General features: G+C 40.8%; 2 protein-coding genes across 3 annotated transcripts in view; both read right to left on the bottom strand.

The window, feature by feature from the left end:
- LOC123316059 (probable G-protein coupled receptor No18) overlaps positions 1 to 26547 on the bottom strand; it is a 262468-nt gene that overhangs the window by 139669 nt on the left and 96252 nt on the right. The window lies entirely within an intron of this gene.
- On the bottom strand, positions 4947 to 6119 carry LOC123315445. The gene has a single exon (XM_044901139.1). The coding sequence runs from the start codon at positions 6117 to 6119 to the stop codon at positions 4947 to 4949; it is 1173 nt and encodes a 390-aa protein (XP_044757074.1).

Below are 26547 nucleotides of genomic sequence, written 5' to 3' on the forward strand. Positions count from 1 at the left end.
ATTCTTTGGTTGCGGCTGGCAGAGCTGCACACATTTTTAACTCTGATTCAGGAGTCCTGGATTAGGGGAGGCTAGGTAAGGCCTTTCCCTCAAAGGTGGTAGGCTCTTCTGCTCGCCAAAAGATACGAATCCGAGGGCGTATATACTTGCTTCCACTGATTTAAGGGCTCAATTACTAACAAATTTCTGTTTCAGAGATCTGGTAGCGGTTAAGATTCTAGACTGTAGAAGACCGCTGGAAAATCTAGTGGTGTGTTCGGCATACTTTCCCTACGACTCCCCGGACCCACCGGCATCAAGGGAATTGAAGGAGCTGGTCGAATTCTGTCAACGGAAGGGATGGCGCTTGCTCGTTGGGTGTGACGCTGATGCACATCACATTTTGTGGGGTAGCACTGGGGTCAACCCGAGGGGTGAGGTGCTAATTGACTTTCTGTATTCAACAAGTCTTTTTCTTTTCAATAGAGGTGATGAGCCGACCTTCGTTACTTCGAGTAGAAGGGACTTCATCGAGAATTGGCGTGTTGCAATGGAAGTGATTTCTCTATCAGACCACCGATACATCTTCTTCACTATCAAAGGGAACAGAATTCCAAAGGACCCAGAAATTTTCAGGAATCCGAGAAGAACAGATCTCTCTGACAACTGCTGACTGTCTAAATAATACCACCCTGTATCTCAAAGGCAGCGTGAAGTAAGCGAAAAGTTGGTAGAACAAATTCTGAAACTAAGCTCAATATTTAGTACTCAGTTTGTTCTAATTTGTTCCGTACAAAACTTTTCAAGTACCCTCATAGTTTTCGAGTAATTCGCATTTCTATGATTTGGAGCGGACTTCACACTCAGCACCAACATTTTTCAGTTTCGAAAAAATTTTAATGCCAGTATTTAGTACCCAATTTGTTCTGTTGAAAATATTCCAATAATAATAATAATAATAATAATAATATATATTGAATCCTTTCTGACATATAGATATGTATAGGATACGTCATTATACAATTACAAACAATAAAAATAATACAAATATACAATAACACACAATTAATAGTAAAAAACGTTAATCAATAAAAAATAAAATTTCTAGGACAATTTGTCATTTAAATATTCCGCCACACTATAATATCCTTTATTCAACAATAAGGATTTGACAGCCTTTTTGAATCGACGACAGTCAAGGCATCTCATTTCTACAGGAAGGTGGTTGAACAATTTGGAACCCTGATAATACGGGGAACTTTCAAATTTTGTGGTTCTATGCTTAGTGGTGCACAGAATGTCACCATTCCTTGTTCCATAATCATGGTAATCGGAAGACTTAGTTAATTTGTGCATATTTTCCTTAATCAATAACACACAATTATATATATAAATACAAGGTACTGGTAGGATTCTATATTTAATAAATGAGGGTCTACACGAGTCCAGCGGCCCCAGACCGAGCATCATGCGAACAATACGCTTTTGCGTGATAAAAATGCGATTCGCACATGTTGAATTTCCCCACAGTACAATGTTGTAGCTAATATTACTATAAACTAGGCTATAGTATATACTGAAAATGGTGACCAATGGGAGAGAGTGCTTAACTCTGCTTATAGCAAAAAAAGACCTATTCAATTTTTTACTGAGACTTTCCACATGATCACTCCACCTGAGACCGCCATCGACGTACACTCCCAAGAATCTAGCGAACGCCCGAGAGACTATGGTAGTGTCTCCGTATGTAATGTTTATTTGTTGGTCTGTGGTATTATTTATCTTAAAATATATGCACTCTGTTTTACCAACGTTAACCATTAGACTGTTCCTATGACACCAGTTACAAAAATCTCCCATAACCAATCTACAGTTCTCAGAGAGCTCCGCAACGCTACGCGCCGTGACCACCATCGAGGTGTCATCTGCAAAGAGGGCCAGTATACCTGCTCTAATGTATTTTGGTAAATCATTAATGAATAACAAAAATATCAATGGTCCCAACACGGAGCCCTGCGGAACTCCCATATCCACAAAATATCTCCCGGAGGTCGACCCGTCAACACTTACGTAGAATGATCTTCCCGTCAGATAACATATTATCCACTCCAAAAAGATACCCCGAAAGCCTAAACTATATAACTTATCTTTAACAAATCGAATATCAAGACTATCAAAAGCTCGTGCCAGATCAAAAAACAATCCCGCTACAAAAAACCCCTTGTCCAAATGCTCGTGAACATACTGAATGAACTCACTAGCCGCCGACTGCGTGGAATGACCCGCCCTGAAACCGTGTTGATTTTCAGAAATGATATCAAACTTGTTCAAGTAATTCATTATCCTGTTGTATACCGCTCTTTCAATGATTTTTGAGAACACGCTCAATACAGAGATGGGCCTGTAATTGACAACATCATCTGTGTCATTTTTCTTATGAACAGGAATGACAGATGCCATCTTCAATCGCGATGGAAATTTACCCGAGGCCACAGACAAATTAATGATATAAGAAAGTGGCTTCGCGATATAAGAACTCATGGATTTTACAATTTTGGCAGATAACCGGTCTAATCCAGTGCTACATTTATTCTTAACCAATCTAATGATATCAGCTGTTTCTTCCTCGGTAATCGGATGAAAGAAAAAGGAGTTGTTGGCCATTGTCATCGTAGTACAGCAAGAAGAACGCTGAGGCCCAAAATATTCATCAAGTGAAACCGACGCCGCCGACGAAAAATAGCTCCCAAAGGCATTGGCAACCTCTAGTGGCTCAGATACATGAGCACCATCAATGTTCAAACTGATATTCTTAAATTTGGATCTTTTACGTCCTAACTCGGTATATACTAGACTCCATACTGTTTTATTCTTATTGTTAGAACTTTCGATAACATCGTTATAATATCTGTACTTGGTATTTCTCAATAATTTTTTGTACTCAGTTTTAGCTATTTTGTAACTACTCCAAGCCTCTTGAGTATTTACACCACTAGAGATCCAATGAAGGAGTTTAAGGTTCTTGCTGGCCTCACGAACCTCCCGCGTAATCCACCGAGAACTATCATCAGAAACACGTCTTATGGATCTCATAGGACAATATTTATCAACAAGCCATGTTACAATATTTAGGAAAACTTCAAAACAATCATCTACTTCATTTTCTAAATAAACCTCATCGAAGTCATTAGTTTCGATATGCCTCATAAAACTAGCAAGATTGGCATCAGATAAATCCCTAATCATTTGACAGGAAGAGGTAGGAACATGTTCTGGTTCATTTTCGATTACATAGTTCAACAAAAAAGCCCTGTGATCAGCAATGTTCCCCTCGAAAACAGTCGGCACGCAACAGCTCTGATCAACATTAGTCAAAATATAGTCAATTTTGGATAAAATTCTGGTTGGCAGAAGACAAGTGACATTTAAATTGAAACTGGTTAACAAATCATCCAGCAAATTCTTGCTATGGCAAGATGTGTCAAGATAATTCACATTCAAGTCTCCACAAACAAAGATCTTAGTACTAATTCCAACACAAAGTCTCAAAACATGCGACATAATCTTCAAAAACACCCGCAGATCACCAGAGGGGGGCCGATACACACTCATGACACAAACCATCGAACCACAGATCTTCAACTTAACCGCACAAAGTTCACAGTGCATCTCCACAGAGAAACGATCCAGTCCAAGATCAACCACCTCCATATCTCAATTAGATATTTTTTAAATCGCATTCAACTCTTTTAGTGTCCAGTTCACGCTCAGCAAAAACACTTTCTGCTTTCGAAAAAATTTCAATGCCAATATTTAGTACAGTGTGAAAAGTTATTTGGGTTCTTGGCTGAAAGGGCTATTTATAATCAAACAACCATTGTTACATACACCTATATTTCGGAACTATATTGGCTTCTTCATCAGGGTGATAAAAAATATATATAATTACACAAAAACCTAGTTTTCACTGGGTGTGGGGCTAAAGAAATCTTAACAATTAGAATACTTCTTTAAGATAGGTGCAAGAAAGAAATTATCAACAACCAAAACATAATGTTACTCACATGCGTTTGTTGTTGTAGAAAATAGAGGCAAATTGGAAGGAAAACATTCCTCAGAAAATAGCTACGAGGCTATAATATCAAATCATTAAAATGGAGACATGCGAAAAAACGATAGACTTAAAAAAGCGGTTACAAACAGTCTTTATAGGTTAGGAGAGACCACAGATGAAAGCAAAAGGCAAAAGACACCGAGTTTACTTCTATGAAAACGAGGCGGTGGCGTTTATCAAGGTACGGGGGCCATCTTTTAAGTCTAGATGCAAGAGGTAGCTATAAATGTTACTCAGACCTTTTATGTCTGTTCTTTTATTAACACTATTGTTATTTTCGTTGATAAAGCACATTTCCTGGAATATTCTCTTATGATAATTTTTGCAAAAGGAGAGGACTTTTGCTTGCTCAAAGTTAAACGAGTGAAGTTTTCTAACTGCATGATTGGACAAAGCGCAATTTTCAGATAAAGACCTGATGTCACTTCGATGGCCAGAAAAACGACGTTTCAAGGATTGAGATGTCCTCTATAGATGCTGGGGCAATCATTACAGGGGACAGAATAGACACAGTCGGATTGGTTGAGAAGAGGAATTTTGTCTTTTAATCTGGAAAACAGAGCTCCATTTGAGAAAACGTTGTATTTGGCAATCTTTAGATTTCCGATGTTGGACAGAATGTGGATCAACTTATTGGTGAGACCAGGAAGATAGGGCAGAGAGGCAAATTTTAGGATATCCAACACTGAGTCGGTGGTACCATTGATAATTCTTCCTTCATTATTCTGGGGTGCATTGGAAGGTTCTTGTGTTGTTGGGGTGCAGTAAATGAGTTTATTGAGAAGGCCTTTAGGGTAGCCATTCTCTCTGAGGGCTCTCTGAGGGCTTCTCTGAAGGCTGTCCTTTGGTAATCTTATGAATTCCATTTTTTTAAGTTGAGGATCATGTTCGCTTTCACTTTCCAATCATGATTTGATCGATAATGGATGTATCTGCCTGAACTAGTAGGTTTTCTATACCAGTTTAATCTCAAGGTGTTGTCTGGGGCTCTGATAACCCTTGTGTTTAAAAAGGGAACTGAATTTTCATTCTCCTCTTCCACCGTGAACTGGATGTGTTCATCATAGGAATTGAACACCTTTAGGAGCTCTTGCAATCCATCTGCAGGTATTGATGTGATTATGTCGTCCACATATAGATATAAAAAGGTTAGTTCATATGGAAGGCTTAGGAGACAAATATTTATTAATTCTGTCATGACGATGAATGCTAGAATGTCGCTGAGATTACTTCCTATGGGGCAGCCGAACATCAGTGAGAAGTATTGTCCTTTATAAACGAAATAATTGGCATCAAACAGGAATTTGAAGATCCTCAAGAAGCATTCCTGTGGTATGTTTGTGACTGAGGCAGTTCTTGCCCAATGTATCCTTATGATTCTTTCTGTGATCTCCCACGATATGTTGGTATACAGACTAACTACGTCCAATGAAACTATCACATAATTTGGAGGCAATTGGAGGTTTTTCACTTTTCGTGCAAACTCGTAAGAATTTTTCATGGAATAGTTGCTAAAATTCTCCTTGAAGGCAGTTGATAGAAAGTCAGCCATAAATTTGCTGAGATTTGATGTGGGAGAATTCAATGTTGAAACGATTGGCCTCAATGGTACATCTTGTTTATGAATTTTTGGTGGTCCATAAATGAGTGGTGGGGTGCCTTTATAATTGTTAAGCTTGGTTGCAGTGGGTGAATTAATCCAGCCATTATCTTTAAGTTCTTTGATAAATTTGTTACTAGAGGTTTGGTATTTATTCGTTGGATCAGTAAGGATTCTTCTATAGACAGTGTCATCGTTAATCAGTCTAGACATTTTTTCATCGTATTGTGCAGATGAGATAGCCACGGTGACATTTCCTTTGTCAGCCCTTATGATTTTTATGTCTTCGTGGTCCTTTAAGAAGTGTTTGGATTTCATGAAGAGGCGGTGATGAAGAGTTTCTTGGTTCCATCCTGATTGTAGGAAGTTAGTGATTGCATTAGTGGTTCTGGCTCTCAGCAAGTCTTGAGTATCTGGAGGTGACATCTTCACTATGTACTCAGTATCAGAAAGTATGGATTTAATAGGTACAAATTTGGTGGGAAATTTGTTTGTAGGTGCTTAATGTCTGGAGGAAAGGCATGATTAGTCAGATTCACGAACCATGAATCCTTAGAAATAATAGATTTAATATTAGATTTAATGAGGTTGTTGAGTTTAATTTTTAAATTGGTGGAGGATCTAGAGTAAACTCTTTTGTAAGTTCTGTTCTGAGTGGCAATGAATCTTGTGAAAATTTGAGGGGGCAAAATTTGAGACAAGGTGGCTGAAATGACATCGAGTTGTTTGCTGATGTGCTTGATTTTTTTAATCGTGATAGATATTTCAAGATTGAGAATTCTAGTAGAAGTCTTCTCTTGTGAATTAAGTGCCTTTCTGCTATCATTAGGGTTCTCACTTACCAAATTGTCTAAACATTTGAAGTTCTGTTTTATAACTAATCAACTATGTAGTGGCAAAGAGGACAGGGGAAATAAAAATCCTTAATGAGATGCCGACGTTTCAACCTTAATTTCTGGGAATTATGCCTGATGAACGGCAATGTAATAGAAAATTCCTGTTACAATTTGCTCTAGCTATTCTGGTGTTAAGGTTCGCCCATTCCTTGAGATTAATTGCTGTTAGTTCTCCGTAGTTGGTCTTGATGGAACTGTAGAAACCCATTCTTGAATGTCAATGTTGGAGGAGAGTAGCCGTGGAATTAGTACAGTGTGAAAGGGGGTGTAAGGGAGAAGGATGCGTTTTATAGCCTCTCCTCTCAAATGCCAACCTCACCTACTCGCGGTGCACCCTGTTCTTACGAACGAGGCTCTGGCGACCGAACATAAGCGGTATAACTCTGTTTCCCACAATTACGTAGCCTAAACATTGGCTTGAGCAGGGAATGGCTCTCTGCGTTGCTCAAGTTACGTCTCAGTCCTTGTCGTCTCAGGATACTTGTGCCACAAGATAATCTAGTCGTAGCCGCAACCAAAGTTGCACTGACAGCGTTACCAGTGCAGCTTTTGAACACCTTCTAACGCAGCTCCTACAAAAAGATGGATCAGTCGAACAGGACAAAATTCGTATCCGGAGGTAAAATACCCTCCCATTCGGATCTCCGGGGGAGGGTGCCTGAGCGAGTGAATCATCGAACAAACACCAATGAAAAGTGTTAAAAGATAACAAAATATTGTATGGTTGTTACAGGTAACGCCATCTATGTATTTTTTGATATGTAGCCATCTTGTTGAATAAAGTTTAGTTCAGTCTGTCAATTACGAATATCAACGTCTCTTTTAATAGGTTATGGGCCTCCAATTTTTTTTCGGTTTTACACGAGTTTAAAACAGTCGAAAATAGTTGATTTTTCGTGGAAATATGGCGGTGAACTATATTCAAAGCATTCCGAAGCTGAAAGGCCGAGATAACTACGACGAGTGGAGTTTTGCTGTGGAAAATCTTTTAGTGCTCGACAACCTGGTGAACTATATCAAGTCGGAGCCAGATACTACATTCGAGCCAAAAGCATCAGATGACGCAAAAGCCAAGGCGAAGCTATTCTTAACCGTCGACCCTGGATTGTACGTGCATATTAAGGAAACAAGAACATCCTTGGAGTTATGGATCAAACTGAAGAACATGTTCGATGACTCAGGTTATGTTCGTAAGATAAACCTACTAAGACATTTAATCTCGTTACGACAAGAAAATTGCGAGTCCATGACTTCATAGGTCACGCAAGTAGTCGAAACGGCTCAGAGATTAAAAGGCACAGGATTTGCAATCACCGAGGAATGGATCGGATCGTTATTACTGCCAGGTTTGCCTGAAAAATTCTCGCCGATGATTATGGCAATTGAGCACTCGGGTATGCAGATTACCACCGATGCAATAAAATCTAAGTTGATAGATATGGAGGTTTCAAAGAATGACGTGGATTCTTCCAGCGGCGCTGCATTCGCTGCTAACAACAGCAAGAAGCACAGATTTAAAAACGGCGCAAACTCATCGACAAACTCGAAAGTGACAGTGACCTCTGACAACAAGTCAACGTCAATCACTTGTTATAAATGTAAACAATCAGGTCATTATAGAAACAAATGTCCAATATTGCAGAAAAACAAGCAATCCAATGCTTTTAGCGTGGTATTTTTGAATGGAGAATACAGTACTAACGAATGGTACGTAGATAGTGGCGCAAGTGCACATATGACGGCCAACAAAGAATGGATACAGAACGCGAATTTTACGCCGTATTTATCAGAGATAACCGTCGCAAATAATATGAAGGCACCTGTTTTGTGTTCCGGAAACGTACAGATATCGACTAATTGTAACTATGATATCATGGTTAAAGATGTGCTATGCGTGCCAAGCTTAACAACAAACCTGTTGTCAGTGAGTAAACTAATCGAAAACGGCAACAAAGTCATTTTCAAAGAAAACCAATGCTACATTCGCAACAACAAGAATATGTTGGTAGCCACAGCAATGTCTACAAATGGAGTGTACAAGCTAAATATTCAAGTAGCTGATTGTATGCTAGCAGCCCCTGCAGATGCGAGTGCAGAGCTTTGGCACAGGCGGTTAGCACATATTAACAGCAATGATTTAATGAAAATGAAGAACGGCATTGTGGATGGATTGTCTTACCCGGATACTAGTGGTACGACAATAAATAAATGTATAACCTGTTGTGAAGGCAAACAAATGAGATTACCGTTTCAACACGTTGGACAAATAAGTACACAAACACTACAGATAATACACGCCGATGTATGTGGTCCTATGGAGACAAAGTCCATAGGTGGTGCTCAGTACTTTGTCTTGTTCATTGACGATCACAGTCGTATGACTTTCATATACTTCCACAAACATAAGAATGAAGTTTTCAAAATATTCAAGCAATTCAAAGCAATGGCTGAAAATCAGCAGAATAAAAAAATTAAAATATTGCGCACAGACAATGGCGGTGAGTTTTGTAGTAGTGAGATGGAGAATTATTTACTTGGACAAGGAATTATCCACCAGAAGACTACTGCATACACACCTGAGCAAAATGGTGTTTGTGAAAGAGCAAACAGAACTATTGTAGAGAAAGCACGATGCCAAACTAGAGAAGAAGTTCTGGGCTGAAGCAGCTAACACAGCGGCATACTTAAAGAATAGATCTGCAACTTCAAGTTTAGGAAATATAACACCCTATGAAGCGTGGTATGAAAAGAAGCCAGATTTAAGTCATATACGTCTGTTTGGTAGTCCTGTAATGGTTCACATACCAAAAGAAAGACGGTTAAAGTGGGACAAGAAGGCCAAAATGAACATTCTTGTGGGATTTTCAGAAACAGTAAAGGGATATCGTGTATATGATCCTATGAAAAATATTGTAACTGTGAAAAGAGACATAATAGTAATGGAAGATAAAACAGTATCATCAGAAATGAATAGAGATGATACAGCAGAATGGATACAGGATGATGTTGATACTGAAGGGCATGATTCTCTGATGACCGAGATTCAGTGGGGGAGTCTTCAATGAATGAATCTCTCCATGATTCAAATTCAAATACATCTGTATATACTGATCCACCTAGTGACAGTTATGATGATACAACCACCACTAACATAGAGACAGATATCTCAACCAGTGAGTTGCAACCAATTCCAGAATTACCACGACAGGATAAGAGAATAAGAAGACCTCCAGAACGTTTTGGGTTTGGTAATATCTGTATCTCTAATACTACTCCGGAAGTCGAACAAATTGATTTCTCAGAAGCGCTGAAGGGACCAGAAGCTGATCAGTGGAGAAAAGCCATGCGAGACGAGCTCCAGTCGTTCGAGGACAACGATGCTTGGGAAATTGTGGATATACCAGGTGAAAGTGACAGTTCAATTGTGCAAAACAAGCTAGATGTGAATGATAAATTGCGGTATCGTGCCAGACTCGTGGCCAAGGGGTTTACGCAGCGGCGTGGTATAGACTATGAAAACACTTTTTCTCCTGTGGTTAAACATTCTACACTAAGATTATTGTTTGCTCTGAGTGTACAATGGGACATGGATATTGATCACCTTGATGTGACAACAGCTTTTTTGAATGGGCATTTAAGGGAAAATATTTACATGTCAATTCCAGAAGGTTTTGTAAATAATCAAACTGGAAATGTTTTGAAACTAAAAAGAGCCATATATGGACTCAAACAATCTTCTTCAGTGTGGTATGAGAAAGTTAAAGACTGTTTGCTTAATTATGGTTTTAAAATGAGTAAATTTGAACCATGTTTGTTTACATATTTTCCTGAAAATGTTAAGATCATTGTAGCGGTCTATGTTGATGACTTTTTGATTTTTTCAAATAATGTTGCTAAAACTGAAAATTCAAAAACTGTACTAAGTTCTGAATTCAAATTGAAGGATTTAGGTCCTGTTAGACGTTACTTAGGTATGCGAATTAATGTAAACAAAGAATCTAAAACTACAACTGTGGATCAACAGGAATATATAGAGCAGTTATTATTAAAATTTGAAATGTCTAGTTGTAAAACTATAGATACTCCTATAGAGTGTAAATTGAACATAGAAAAGGCAGAAAATTATAAGGACAACCTGCCATATCAAAGGTTAATTGGAAGCCTTATGTATTTGGCTGTGTTGACTAGACCTGACTTGTCATATTCTCTTAGTTACCTCAGCCAGTTCAATAACTGTTATGATGAAACACATTTTGGTTATGCTAGGAGAATATTGAGGTACTTAAAGAAAACAAAACATTATTGTTTGACATATCATAAGGATAATTGTAATTCGGAGTTGATAGGTTTTGTTGATGCAGACTGGGCTAGCGATAGTCTAGATCGTAAGTCTTATACAGGGTTCTGTTTCTTGATGAGTGGTTCTGTAGTCTCCTGGCAGAGTAAAAAACAAAAGACAGTTTCCTTATCCAGCACTTAAGCAGAGTATGTTGCTCTTTCAGAGGCTTCTAGGGAGGCTGTTTACTTTAGAAATCTCTTGTATGAACTAAGTGGTAAAATGTGTGCAATTAAATTGAAATGTGATAATCAAAGTGCACTAAAGTTAGCAACAAGTCATCAGGCACATGCTAGATCAAAACATATTGATGTTCGTTTTCATTATGTAAGAGATGCAGTTAGAAATAAACTAATTAATATTGAATATGTTTCAACACAGGAAATGCCCGCTGACTTGTTGACCAAAGGTCTTTTATCCACTAAGCATTATAAGTTCATGCATATGCTGGGGATCAGGGTTAAATAGACAAATATGTGTTCTGTAAGGAAAATAAAATTTATTTTGTTATGTGGGGGTGTTAAAAGATAACAAAATATTGTATGGTTGTTACAGGTAACGCCATCTATGTATTTTTTGATATGTAGCCATCTTGTTGAAAAAAGTTTAGTTCAGTCTGTCAATTACGAATATCAACGTCTCTTTCAATAAAAAGCACATAGCTTTTGCAGCGTGGAACGTCAGAACCTTGCTAGACAACCCCAAGGCCGACCGACCAGAGAGGCGTACTGCCCTAATCGATAAGGAACTGCAACGAACATCCATTGCAATAGTTGCTTTAAGCGAAACACGCTTTTCAGACGAAGGTAGCTTGGTAGAACAAGCGTATACTTTTTTCTGGAAAGGCTTGCCGGAAGGCGAAATCAGACAACATGGCGTAGGCTTTGCCATTAGAAACGACCTGGCCGCCAAACTTACCGAAAATCCAGTTGGTATCTCAGAACGTTTAATGACCCTACGTTTTCCTGCAGCGAATAACACGTTTGTGAACATCATTGCAGTATACGCACCCACTTTGAACTCCTCTGACAACTTAAAGGACACTTTTTACGAAACACTCGTTGCTACATTAAGTAAAATCCCAAAACGGGAACGAATTATTCTCCTTGGAGACTTCAACGCTAGAGTGGGCAGAGGTCAAGACTCAGAACTATGGCCGGGAATAATAGGGAAACACGGCACAGACAGCATCAATTCGAATGGAGAACGTCTGCTGGCTCTTTGTGCAGAACACAATCTGTGTATAACGAACACCTATTTTATTACGAGACCCAATTCAAGGGGGACCTGGCGCCACCCGCGCTCAGGGCATTGGCATACCCTTGACTATGTGATCGTGAGAAGGAAAGATCTGAAAGAGTTGTTGGTCACTAAACCCATAGCAGATCTGGAGTGCTGGACTGATCATAGGCTGGTAATCTCGAGAATGAAAATCTCAATGCGCCCAAAATACCAACGCAAGCCGAAGTATCTAAGAGAGCGCCTTCAAATATCCAAACTACAAAACCCTTCTACAAAGGACAGATTCACAGCTGCCGTCAAAGATAGCCTAACACCACCGGATTATAACGACGACATTGAGACTCATTGGCTCCGTTTCAAGTCATCCCTTACAAATACAGCGAAAGAAATACTGGGCACAGAACGCTCCCGAAAATCCCCAGACTGGTTTGCCGACAGCGAAACTCATATCGCACCCCTTTTGGACGCAAAACACAAAGCGATGAAAACCGCAATTAACAAGCCTGGCGATGTTGCAGCCCAAATAGGTTTCATAAACATAAAACGCGAGGTCCGTCAAGAAATAAGAAAAATCAAGGACAGCTGGTGGAAAGAAAAAGCTAGGGAAATACAAGCTTACGCCGATAACCATGACTACAGGCGTTTTTTCGAAGCTATTTGAACTGTTTACGGTCCAAGCAGAAAAGCTAGCTTTCCTATAAGAGATGCTCATGGAGCTATTCTAACTGATGATAGAAAAATTCTCGAAAGATGGAAGGAGCATTACTCACAGGTCTTGAATCAAAATAACGACTCGGATTTATCCATTTTAGACCTGCTCCCCGCGTATAGTCCGATGACATCGCTTGATGACGAAATCTCAATGTCGGAAATCATAAGCGCGATTAAAAATATGAAAAATGATAAGTCACCTGGTCTAGACGGCATTCCGGCAGAGATATTCAAAGCCTTGGATGAGGACATTGTCAATAGTCTCCTAATACTATTCCGCAAGATCTGGGAACAGGGAGATGTGCCACAAGACTTCAGAGACGCTTTAGTTATCAACCTCTATAAGAACAAAGGCGATACGTCGAATTGCAACAATTACAGGGGCATATCGTTGCTTAATGTGGCCGGTAAAATTCTCTCGAAGATTATGGCTAATCGTCTGGTTCCACTCTTAGAGAAGCTTTTACCTGAATCCCAGTGCGGCTTTCGACCAAATCGAGGTACGGTGGACCTAATTTTTACACTGCGACAGCTACAAGAAAAGGCCCGTGAACAACAATCAAGGATTTATACAGCCTTCATCGATTTAAGCAAGGCATTCGACTCGGTGAAACGGAGAGCGCTATGGAAAATCATGGCACGTCTAGGAGTACCCGAAAAATTCCTAGCAGTGTGTAAAAGCCTTCATACCAACAACACCGCTAGAATACAGCATAATGGCTCTACAACCGACCATTTCTCAACCAACTCTGGAATAAAACAAGGCTGCGTATTAGCGCCTTTACTGTTCAATATTTTCGCCATAGCTGTATCGATAATTGCTGACTTGAGCATGCCCGTAAGAGGTGTTGGGATAAGATTCAGATTTGATGGAGGCCTGTTTAACCTGAAGCGCCTCAGAGCAAAAACCCGTACCAAGTTTATCACGGAACTTCAATATGCAGACGACTGTTCACTCATCGCTAGCAGCTCAGAGGATCTACAGATAATGATGGACACCTATAAACATATATACGAAGCTTTAGGCCTTAGACTCAATATTGACAAGACCAAAATCCTGGTAAGTCCGCCAGAAAGCCTTCAAACAGATATCAGCCTGGACAATGAAACTCTAGAACAGGTCGTGCAGTTCAAATACTTGGGAAGCTTCATAAATACTAGGGCTAACCTTGACACGGAAATACACAACCGTATCAATTCGGCATCACGGGCATTCTGGAAGCTGAAGGACAGAGTGTTCCAAAATCACGACCTCAATCTGAAGACCAAGACAGCTGTTTACAGAGCAGTGGTCCTCCCAACGCTTCTTTACGGAAGCGAAAGCTGGACTCCCTACAGGCGACATATTAAACAGCTTGAACAGACGCAGCAACGTCATCTAAGACAGATAATGCACATCAGATGGTTCCACAAAGTTTCGAATGCAGAAGTCTTGCAGCGCGCGAGTTGTACAACAATTGAGACTCAAGTAACGAGGGCCCGACTCAGATGGAGCGGCCACATTCTGAGGATGCAAGACACAAGACTCCCCAAAATAGCTCTATACGCGAACTCACTGAGGGAGCCCGGAAACCAGGAGGCCAGTATAAGCGGTTTAAGGAAACACTACATCAATCCCTAAAATCAGTTAATGCTAATCATAACTGGGAACAACTAGCGTTAGACAGGTCACAGTGGAGGTCTTTGGTCCACAGTTATAATGGAGAATCGAGAAGGATACAGCGGAGGCCAGATCTGGTTGGAGACTATCCATGCCCTGAGTGTGGAAGGATCTGCAGGTCACGGTTGGGTCTCTTTAGTCACAGGAGGGCACACAATCGCAACTAGCACTAAGAAGTTACAAGTCTGTTCGATTTTTTTTTCCTTCTTCTTTTTATAGATTTATTTCCGGTAACGGGATACAGCAATGAATGAATGAATGAACAGTGTGAAAATTTATTTGGGTTCTTGGCTGAAAGGGCTATTTATAATCAAACAACCATTGGTACATAAACCTATATTTCGGAACTATATTGGCTCCTTCATCAGGGTGCTAAAAAATATATATAATTACACAAAAACCTAGTTTTCACTGGGTGTGGGGCTAAAGAAATCTTAACAATTAGAATACTTCTTTAAGATAGGTGCAAGAAAGGAATTATCAACAACCAAAACATAATGTTACTCACATGCGTTAGTTGTTGTAGAAAATAGAGGCAATTTTGAGAGAAAACATTCCTCAGAAAATAGCTACGATGCTATAATATCAAATCATTAAAATAGAGACATGCGAAAAAACGATAGACTTAAAAAAGCGGTTACAAACAGTCTTTATAGGTTAGGAGAGACCACAGGGGACAGAATAGACACAGTCGAATTGGTTGAGAAGAGGAATTTTGTCTTTTAATCTGGAAAACAGAGCTCCATTTGGGAAAACGTTGTATTTGGCAATCTTTAGATTTCCGATGTTGGACAGAATGTGGATCAACTTATTGGTGAGACCAGGAAGATAGGGCAGAGAGGCAAATTTTGGGATATCCAACACTGAGTCGGTGGTACCATTGATAATTCTTCCTTCATTATTCTGGGGTGCATTGGAAGGTTCTTCTTGTGTTGTTGGGGTGCAGTAAATGAGTTTATTGAGAAGGCCTTTAGGGTAGCCATTCTCTCTGAGGACGTTATACAATTCTCTGAAGGCTGTCCTTTGATAATCCTGATGTGCAATCTTATGAATTCCATTTTTTAAGTTGAGGATCATGTTCACTTTCACTTTCCAATTATGATTTGATCGATAATGGATGTATTTGCCTGAACTAGTAGGTTTTCTATACCAGTTTAATCTCAAGGTGTTGTCTGGGGCTCTGATAACCCTTGTGTTTAAAAAGAAAAATCTTATACCGTGAACTGGATGTGTTCATCATAGGAATTGAACACCCTTAGGAGCTCTTGCAATCCATCTGCAGGTATTGATGTGATTATGTCGTCCACATATAGATATAAAAAGGTTGGTTCATATGGAAGGCTTAGGAGACCAATATTTATTAATTCTGTCATGACGTAAATGCTAGAATGGCGCTGAGATTACTTCCTATGGGGCAGCCGAAGATCTGTGAGAAGTATTGTCCTTTATAAACGAAATAATTGGCATCAAACAGAAATTTGAGGATCCTCAAGAAGCATTCCTGTGGTATGTTTGTGACTGAGGCAATACTTGCCCAATGTATCCTTATGATTCTTTCTGTGATCTCCCACGATATGTTGGTATACAGACTAACTACGTCCAATGAAACTATCACATAATTTGGAGGCAATTGGAGGTTTTTCACTTTTTGTGCAAACTCGTAAGAATTTTTCATGGAATAGTTGCTAAACTTCTCCTTGAAGGCAGTTGATAGAAAGCCATAAATTTGCTGAGATTTGATGTGGGAGAATTCAATGTTGAAACGATTGGCCTCTTCGGTACATCTTGTTTATGAATTTTTGGTGGTCCATAAATGAGTGGTGGGGTGCCTTTATAATTGTTAAGCTTGGTTGCAGTGGGTGAATTAATCCAGCCATTATCTTTGTTAAAAGTTCTTTGATAAATTTGTTACTAGAGGTTTGGTATTTATTCGTTGGATCAGTAAGGATTCTTCTATAGACAGTGTCATCGTTAATCAGTCTAGACATTTTTTCATCGTATTGTTGTGACGAGGCAGATTTTGCCCCGCCACGAAAAGGAAATTTCTTCACCTATACTTGTATAATAAGACCCATCAACCGAAATATTTTCGAAGAAAACCGTTATGTTATCATAGGGGGTCTTTACCGATTGATATTATGTCATTGTTTTCCACCGACCAGTCCCATATTATTTGTAGCGGAAACCGAATATGTCTTTTGTTTTCAGAATTCATATATTTTATAATTATTTCCGTTCAACCGTACATTTTCTGAGTCGAGAGCGGTCTTTCAACTTGTTCAGTTTTTCCTTCTCTTCAGTTGTTTCTGTTTCTTTCCGAGCCGGCTGATTGACCGAACAATTTGAGTGCAGCCAATAGGGAAATGAGTTACCGATAGTGGGGACCGTTTTACCGAGGAGTGGTACTTCTTCGAGCGCTGCGCGGAAGGTCAAGAGCGAGGTCAGTGGAGATCGAGCTGCCGAGAAAAGTGCGTAAGGTGTTATTACCGTGAATTGGAAAGTACGTCAGGAAGACAAAAAGTTTTAGGCAAGTCACTTGTAGTATTATTGTTTCTTACGTAGTGCATACCTGAGGGCTATTTTCCGCTTTCTTTAGTTTGTTGGACTGGCTGAGAATACTTACTAACCGTTTAAACTTGATCTAGTGATCGTCGACTGTGTAGAGTGCCGGCCATCTGTGTCCGTGCGATCGCCGTGGGGTCCCCGTAGGACTTGGAGTTCCTACCGTATTTTTGGTGCTTATTTTGTTAATAGATTGCCGACTTCCGACCGATCAAGTTACAGGTTGACAGTTCCTTCCGACCTGCTGTCTGACTGGCAGCCATTTTGGGGAGAGAGAGGGAGAGAAAGAGAGACAGCACTGCAATTGGACTGAGACCAGCCACGGTACCGATTTCCGCCGACAGAGGGTAACAGAGAGATAGAGACAAAGAGAGAGAGAGACAGGGTGCACTGCCATTCGACTGAGACCAGCCACTGTACCGATTTCCGCCGTCAGAAGGAGTGACTTGCCAGGATCTCAACAGACCGTAACTACCGTCTATTTCCACCGTACTCCTCTGGAGTGACCGTACAAAATTTAACCGTATTTACCGTCTATTTCAACCTTATTTTCCTGGAGAGACCGTGTTTCATCAGCCGCCCCCACACTGACCAGGACGCCAGTTGACATCAATATTTGTTGAGACTTGTACATTTCTGTATATAATTTAATCCAGTAGGAATAAAGGACTAAACATTTATTTTGTTGCCAGTTATTTTTGCCAGTGAGAGACAGTTCCCTAAATCAGTTAGAACTAGATTTTCGTCAGAAGAGGTAGGTACTCTTTTTGAACGATTAAAAACCGTCAGAAAGCAGAGACCAAGAAGACGCTACCATCCTAGTTTTCACTGCTACCCTTCTCCACTGATCACTCAAGTCTAACCGGGCTCTCTAATTTTTGGAGATTCTGTGAGAGACGTGGGGTTCCACTGATTGCCCCACTGGCGCCTGAGAAAAGGTAAGGAGCGTCGAGGGTGAGAGAAAAGCCCATCACATCTGGCGCCCGAGCAGGGACTTCTGCTGTTCTGTGAGTAGTTCCTGTTACCGTTACCGTCCGTACCGTTTCTTTATTTTTTTTTCTTTTCGAACCGAAATACTCTACACTGGCAAATTGGTAACCGTTCTTTGTTTCTTGTATATATCCATAGAGTGCATATTGTAAATATTTCTTCTGAGTTTCTGGTGCCGTAAAAATGGATGTCAACCGACTGAAGAGCGACGAAGTTACGTTGGAGTTAGAGGCAAGAGGCTGCACCGTAGGACATACCGTTCATGATAAGAGAGCTCAACTGAGAAGGGCTATCCATTCCGAAATTCCGTTAATACCAAGAGATGACATTGACCAGGCGCAGGAAATTGGTGTTTGTGGTGCCAAGTTGTTCGACTTGATGGGAGAGATATGTGAGTTTGACTTTGCTAATAGAGATAATGAGTTACAGCGCATAAGGAGCCGGCTATTGCACGTTCAAGGCCGACTGAGAAGTCTATCTCCGGAAGCTGTGAGTCTGCTTCACAAGAAAACCGAGCTGGAACACTCTCTGAAGATGGCTATGAGATTGCTGGAGAATACTCACTGGTTGGGTGGTATTCCAGGGAACCTGTCAGCCGGCACGCCGTCGCCGGAGTTCGCATCTAGACTCGGTCCAGGTTTAATTCCGTGCTCAACCACCGTTGGAGAAGCAGACTTGTTGAACTTGGGAGAAGATTGTGACATATCCCGACCGACCACTCAGGATAACAGGCTGCAGCAAGACCGCCAAGAAGTTTGTAGGGTAATAAGCCAACAAATCGAACGTACTTTTTTGCAGAGTCGACCCTCATACAACCGACCGCCCGCCGTTAACCTTCCATTTACCGTTGAACAATCTCTACCAACCGTCGAAACCGATGATGACCACAGACCGTTGATAACATCCCCTGAGTCCAGGCGATTATCGAGGGAGTTTGCCGAATCAACAAGGAGAGTTTCCTTTGCGTCATCTCCTACCATAACCGCTGGGGTGAGAGAAGTAGGTAGCGAAGTCTCAACGGCCAAGGAAATCGAACTGACGACCGAAGATCCGTCGACGAAACCGCCGAAAACTACCAATTATTCCGTTCCTACTGTTCCTGTATGGAAATGGAGCCTGACATTTGATGGGTCGACCAGTGTGACCTCGTTCCTGGAAGAGGCTGAGTATCTTGCCGAGGCTAGAAAGGTGAGCCACGAACAGTTGTTTGAGTCCATCTACGAGTTGTTACGTAAAGATGCGAGAGATTGGTACATCCCTCGAAGAGGCACATTCAGCAACTGGACAGATTTCAACGACCAACTCCGAGAGGCCTTTCTTCCTCCTGATTTCGAGGAGATTTTACTAGAGGAGATCAAGAAACGCACTCAAGGAACCGATGAACGACTCTTGCTGTATGTAACTCGAATGCAAAATCTGTTTCAGAAACTGACCATAAAGAGACCGACCGAGGAAGAGCAGGTGAATATCATCCGACGACGTTTACTGCCAGAATTACAAACCGCCCTGGCCTTCCAACCGACCGCCACAATAGATGAACTGCTCCGTAAAGGAAAAGTTTTCGAATTGGTCAAATGGCAAACTTCTAACTATACTTCGCCACCGATACAAAAAGGTCTCATCAACGAACAGCATCTTACTTTCCGAAATTCCTCACCGAACGTCCAACCGATCGGAATGCACCTCAGCACACTGTCCGAACCGTCCGATAAACCGAAACTTGTCCAAAACTCTACAACACGTCAGAGACAAGATAAACCGAAGAATACCGTCCGACCGCCAACAGAAACCCAGTGCTGGAGATGTGGTGGTAAGGACCATCTACGAGTACAGTGTACATCAAAACCGATACTTTTCTGCTCTCGATGTGGTAAGAAGGGTATAATGTCCAGAGATTGTCAGTGTCCGTTACCGAGAACCCCGGTTATTCCGAAGAAAACCTTTTCTGATAACCGTCCTATAATTACTGTTCTTATAGGAGACAAGGAGTTCCAGGCACTATTGGACACCGGATCAACCAGGTCCTTCATCAGCAGTGAAGTGGCTGCTCGCTGCAAGGCCGCTGGAATAAATCCGAATTATGTTAGGGACGTTACCACCACCGTCGCTAACGGAAGTTCTATCCCGATTTAGGAAGTGTACACAGCACAGGTTCAGGTTGGATCCGAAAATATTGAGGCTACGTGGTTGTTAGTTTCAGATTTACCGATCAATGTAGTACTGGGAATGGATGTACTGAGAGCACACGACTTCTCCATCAATCTCCAAACCGCCGAATGCTTTCTGAATGGCAGGTCTCTAAAGGACAAGCCCATGACGCAGGAAAAGCAGAATCCGTTACCGTTACCGTTACCGACCGAAGGAACCATATACCTGACCGAGGACTATGTAAGTTGCTCATGGTACAGGAGGAAATTGGCACAATTAAAATCGAATCCTATAGCGTTTCCCGACTACAGGATTGTGTCAGGAAAACTATACCGCCATTTTTGCGATTCCGATGATTTTACAGAGCCAGAATTGGGAAATCCCTGGAAGTTATGTGTTCCGAAAGATGACCGAAGAGAAGTCCTGCTCGAAAACCACGACCGACCGACCGCTGGACACTTGGGAATAGCAGAAACGAAATTTCGCATAGCCCGCAGCTACTATTGGCCAGGAATTTTCCGAGAAATTGCCCAATATGTCCGAAAATGTAGCAATTGTCACCGATACAAGGTTCCACAGCAGAAACCGGCAAGGAATCATTCCTATGTGGTGGAAGAACCTTGTGAAAATGACAGATTCTCGAAACGGATGAAATTTAGGACCATGAGAACAACTGTCCAAAGAGGTGTGTACCAGGCTTCCAAGGAAGATTCCCCAAAGCAGGAGTCAATCGGAGACCCAAGAGCATTCTTGAACTTTGATAGGAAAATGCGTTCACCGAACGCCAAATTTTCAACCGAGAGTGCTAACAAGGAGGGAGAGGATCACACCAAACCGGATACCGAACCATTAACACGAGCCTTCGTCCAGCAAAGTCACTATAACCTACGTCGTAAGGACTGGCGTCATAGGATTGGAGACCAAGTGTACCGTAGAGAGCATCCCTTGTCTTCAGCAGTAGAGGGAATTGCCGCCAGATTGGCTCCGAAATACTCCGGACCGTATACCGTTGTATACGGTAGTCTCTCCTGTAGTGTACGACATCAAGGATGGCAGCGGTAAGGTTGCCAGACACATCCACATAAAGGACCTGAAGTCCCCTTGGATTGAAGGGTATATACCGTTAAGAACCTGACCGAATAATTTTCCAATTTGAAAATCCGAGAAGGCTAAGTCTTCATACCGAAATGGTGGATGCGCCAACCGACAGCTATAAATTACCGTTCGAGTACATCAGGTCATGAAATAACGCCGAGGTCAACAACCCCGCAGCTCTCACAGGCTGAGACCGACATTTAGAAATACTGCAACGATACCCAGGGGGGTTGAAAGAAAAATAAAACTTCGTTTTATTTTTTGCCGAAGGAGGGGGATGTGACGAGGCAGATTTTGCCCCGCCACGAAAAGGAAATTTCTTCACCTATACTTGTATAATAAGACCCATCAACCGAAATATTTTCGAAGAAAACCGTTATGTTATCATAGGGGGTCTTTACCGATTGATATTATGTCATTGTTTTCCACCTACCAGTCCCATATTTGTAGCGGAAAACGAATATGTCTTTTGTTTTCAGAATTCATATATTTTATAATTATTTCCGTTCAACCGTACATTTTCTGAGTCGAGAGCGGTCTTTCAACTTGTTCAGTTTTTCCTTCTCTTCAGTTGTTTCTGTTTCTTTCCGAGCCGGCTGATTGACCGAACAATTTGAGTGCAGCCAATAGGGAAATGAGTTACCGATAGTGGGGACCGTTTTACCGAGGAGTGGTACTTCTTCGAGCCCTGCGCGGAAGGTCAAGAGCGAGGTCAGTGGAGATCGAGCTGCCGAGAAAAGTGCGTAAGGTGTTATTACCGTGAATTGGAAAGTACGTCAGGAAGACAAAAAGTTTAAGGCAAGTCACTTGTATTATTATTGTTTCTTACGTAGTGCATACCTGAGGGCTATTTTCCGCTTTCTTTAGTTTGTTGGACTGGCTGAGAATACTTACTAACCGTTTAAACTTGATCTAGTGATCGTAGACTGTGTAGAGTGCCGGCCATCTGTGTCCGTGCGATCGCCGTGGGGTCCCCGTAGGACTTGGAGTTCCTACCGTATTTTTGGTGCTTATTTTGTTAATAGATTGCCGACTTCCGACCGATCAAGTTACAGTTTGACAGTTCCTTCCGACCTGCTGTCTGACTGGCAGCCATTTTGGGGACCACAGAGAGAGAGGGAGAGAGAGAAAGACAGCACTGCAATTGGACTGAGACCAGCCACGGTACCGATTTCCGCCGACAGAGGGTAACAGAGAGAGAGAGAGAGACAAAGAGAGAGAGACAGGGTGCACTGCCATTCGACTGAGACCAGCCACTGTACCAATTTCCGCCGACAGAAGGAGTGACTTGCCAGGATCTCAACAGACCGTAACTACCGTCTATTTCCACCGTACTCCTCTGGAGTGACCGTACAAAATTTAACCGTATTTACCGTCTATTTCAACCTTATTTTCCTGGAGAGACCGTGTTTCATCAGCCGACCCCACACTGACCAGGACGCCGGTTGACATCAATATTTGTTGAGACTTGTACATTTCTGTATATAATTCAATCCAGTAGGAATAAAGGACTAAACATTTATTTTGTTGCCAGTTATTTTTGCCAGTGAGAGACAGTTCCCTAAATCAGTTAGAACTAGATTTTCGTCAGAAGAGGTAGGTACTCTTTTTGAACGATTAAAAACCGTCAGAAAGCAGAGACCAAGAAGACGCTACCATACTAGTTTTCACTGCTACCCTTCTCCACTGATCACTCAAGTCTACCCGGGCTCTCTAATTTTTGGAGATTCTGTGAGAGACGTGGGGTTCCACTGATTGCCCCACTGGCGCCCGACAAAGGTAAGGAGCGTCCAGGGTGAGAGAAAAGCCCATCACATTGTGCAGATGAGAGAGCCACGGTGACATTTCCTTTGTCAGCCCTTATGATTTTTATGTCTTCGTGGTCCTTTAGGAAGTGTTTGGATTTCATGAAGAGGCGGTGATGAAGAGTTTCTTGGTTCCATCCTGATTGTAGGAAGTTAGTGATTGCATTAGTTGTTCTGGCTCTCAGCAAGTCTTGAGTCTCTGGAGGTTATATCTTCACTATGTACTCAGTATCAGAAAGTATGGATTTAATAGCTACAAATTTGGTGGGAAATTTGTGGGCAAACTTTGGGCCCAAACTAAGTAGGTGCTTAATGTCTGGAGGAAAGGCATGATAAGTCAGATTCACGAACCATGAATCCTTAGAAATGATAGATTTAATATTAGATTTAATTAGGTTGTTGAGCTTTTAAATTGGTGGAGGATCTAGAGTAAACTCTGTTGTAAGTTCTGTTCTGAGTGGCAATTAATCTTGTGAAAACTTGAGGGGGCAAAATTTGAGACAAGGTGGCTGAAATGACATCAAGTTGTTTGCTGATGTGCTTGATTTTTCTAATCGTGATAGATATTTCAAGATTGAGAATTCTAGTAGAAGTCTTCTCTTGTAAATTAAGTGCCTTTCTGCTATCATTAGGGTTCTCACTTACCAAATTATCTAAACATTTGAGGTTCTGTTTTATAAATAATCAACTATGTAGTGGCAAAGAGGATAGGGGAAATAAAAATCCTTAATGAGATGCCGACGTTTCAACCTTAATTTCTGGGAATTATGCCTGATGAACGGCAATGTAATAGAAAATTCCTGTTACAATTTGCTCTAGCTATTCTGGTGTTAAGGTTCGCCCATTTTTTGAGATAAATTGCTGTTAGTTCTCCGTAGTTGGTCTTGATGGAACTGTAGAAACCCATTCTTGAATGTCAATGTTGGAGGAGAATAGCCGTGGAATTAGTACAGTGTGAAAATTTATTAGGGTTCTTGGCTGAAAGGGCTATTTATAATCAAACAACCATTGGTACATGAACCTATATTTCGGAACTATATTGGCTCCTTCATCAGGGTGCTAAAAAATATATATAATTACACAAAAACCTAGTTTTCACTGGGTGTGGGGCTAAAGAAATCTCAACAATTAGCATACTTCTTTAAGATAGGTGCAAGAAAGGAATTATCAACAACCAAAACATAATGTTACTCACATGCGTTAGTTGTTGTAGAAAATAGAGGCAAATTGAAAGGAAAACATTCCTCAGAAAATAGCTACGAGGCTATAATATCAAATCATTAAAATGGAGACATGCAAAAAAACGATAGACTTAAAAAAGCGGTTACAAACAGTCTTTATAGGTTAGGAGAGACCACAGATGAGAGCAAAAGGCAAAAGAGACTGAGTTTACTTCTATGAAAACGAGGCAGTGGCGTTTATCAAGTTACGGGGGCCATCTTTTAAGTCTAGATGCAAGAGGTAGCTATAAATGTTACTCAGACCTTTTATGTCTGTTCTTTCATCAACACTATTGTTATTTTCGTTGATAAAGCACATTTCCTGGAATATTCTCTTATGATAATTTTTGCAAAAGGAGAGGACTTTTGCTTGCTCAAAGTTAAACGAGTGAAGGTTTCTAACTGCATGATTGGACAAAGCGCAATTTTCAGATAAAGACCTGATGTCACTTCGATGGCCAGAAAAACGACGTTTCAAGGATTGAGATGTTTGTCCTATATAGATGCTGGGGCAATCATTACAGGGGACAGAATAGACACAGTCGGATTGGTTGAGAAGAGGAATTTTGTTTTTTAATCTGGAAAACAGAGCTACATTTGAGAAAACGTTGTATTTGGCAATCTTCAGATTTCCGATGTTGGACAGAATGTGGATCAACTTATTGGTGAGACCAGGAAGATAGGGCAGAGAGGCAAATTTTGGGATATCCAACACTGAGTCGGTGGTACCATTGATAATTCTTCCTTCATTATTCTGGGGTGCATTGGAAGGTTCTTCTTTTGTTGTTGGGGTGCAGTGAATGAGTTTATTGAGAAGGCCTCTAGGGTAGCCATTCCCTCTGAGGACGTTATACAATTCTGTGAAGGCTGTCCTTTGGTAATCCTGATGTGCAATCTTATGAATTCCATTTTTTAAGTTGAGGATCATGTTCACTTAAACTGGTATAAAAAACCTACTAGTTCAGGCAGATACATCCATTATCGATCAAATCATGATTGGAAAGTGAAAGTGAACATGATCCTCAACTTAAAAAATGGAATTCATAAGATTGCACATCAGGATTACCAAAGGACAGCCTTCAGAGAATTGTATAACGTCCTCAGAGAGAATGGCTACCCTAAAGGCCTTCTCAATAAACTCATTGACTGCACCCCAACAACACAAGAAGAACCTTCCAATGCACCCCAGAATAATGAAGGAAGAATTATCAATGGTACCACCGACTCAGTGTTGGATATCCCAAAATTTGCCTTCTTCTTGTACAGAAAAGTACAATCTCTGGAAGCACATAATTGACATACAAATCTGAACATCCAAAAGATGTACAATCATGGATAATTCACGTTAATTCAAAAATATTGCTGAATCACCATGCTGATTGTAGAAATAAGCTACGGTCCTGTACATCCTACGAATGTTGAGAAATTAATAATTATGGATACTCTAGAATGATACATCCAGTTGTCGTACAGAAAAGTACAATTTCTGTAAGCAGATATTCAGATACAGATCCGAACTTCCAATAGATGTACAATCATGAATAATTTACGTTGATCCAAAATGTACGTTGAATGGACGTACACTAATGTACAATTACGATAGTACAATAAAGATCCAGATTTGTGTATCCAGAAGATGTCCAATAAGAAACGCATATAGATATTTGTCCAACATCCCTTATTCAAAGTGCAATGGACATCCATAAAACGTCCATTTGTGAACGTACAGTAAAAGTCCAGAAATGTACATCCATTAGACTTCCATGCAAGGTCCGTGGATATTTGTACTTCATTTGGATATAAAATAGACGTCCATTGGACGTCATGTGCTGAATGGAAAGCTTGTTGGAAAGGACATTTAATTTTGTGTAAATTTTGGAGATAATTGTGCTTTTTGGAATTCTGATGTACAAGGTGTTTTACAAGATGTGAAATAAAAAAACCCTCATTACGGACCCGCGCTATCAAAAAATCATTATAATTGAATCATCGTCATTTTCCAATGCTTATTTGTTAACATTTACATGAAAACCTACAAAGGTGTTCAAGAATTATGCCGACTACAAATTTTTGATGACATACTTACATAAAAAATCTCTCGAATGAATATACTCAGGACATATTTCGAAAACTGATTCAGACTTCCCAGAATGTCCTGCATCTGCACTGAAAGCCTGTGCAATTATCCG

Source organism: Coccinella septempunctata, chromosome 6 (genome assembly GCF_907165205.1).
Source record: "Coccinella septempunctata chromosome 6, icCocSept1.1, whole genome shotgun sequence".
Lineage (NCBI taxonomy): Eukaryota > Metazoa > Arthropoda > Insecta > Coleoptera > Coccinellidae > Coccinella > Coccinella septempunctata.

Coding starts and splice junctions, on each gene's coding strand:
- LOC123315445 (XM_044901139.1), bottom strand. CDS start 6,119: ATGTCACCTCCAGATACTCAAGACTTGCTGAGAGCCAGAACCACTAAT.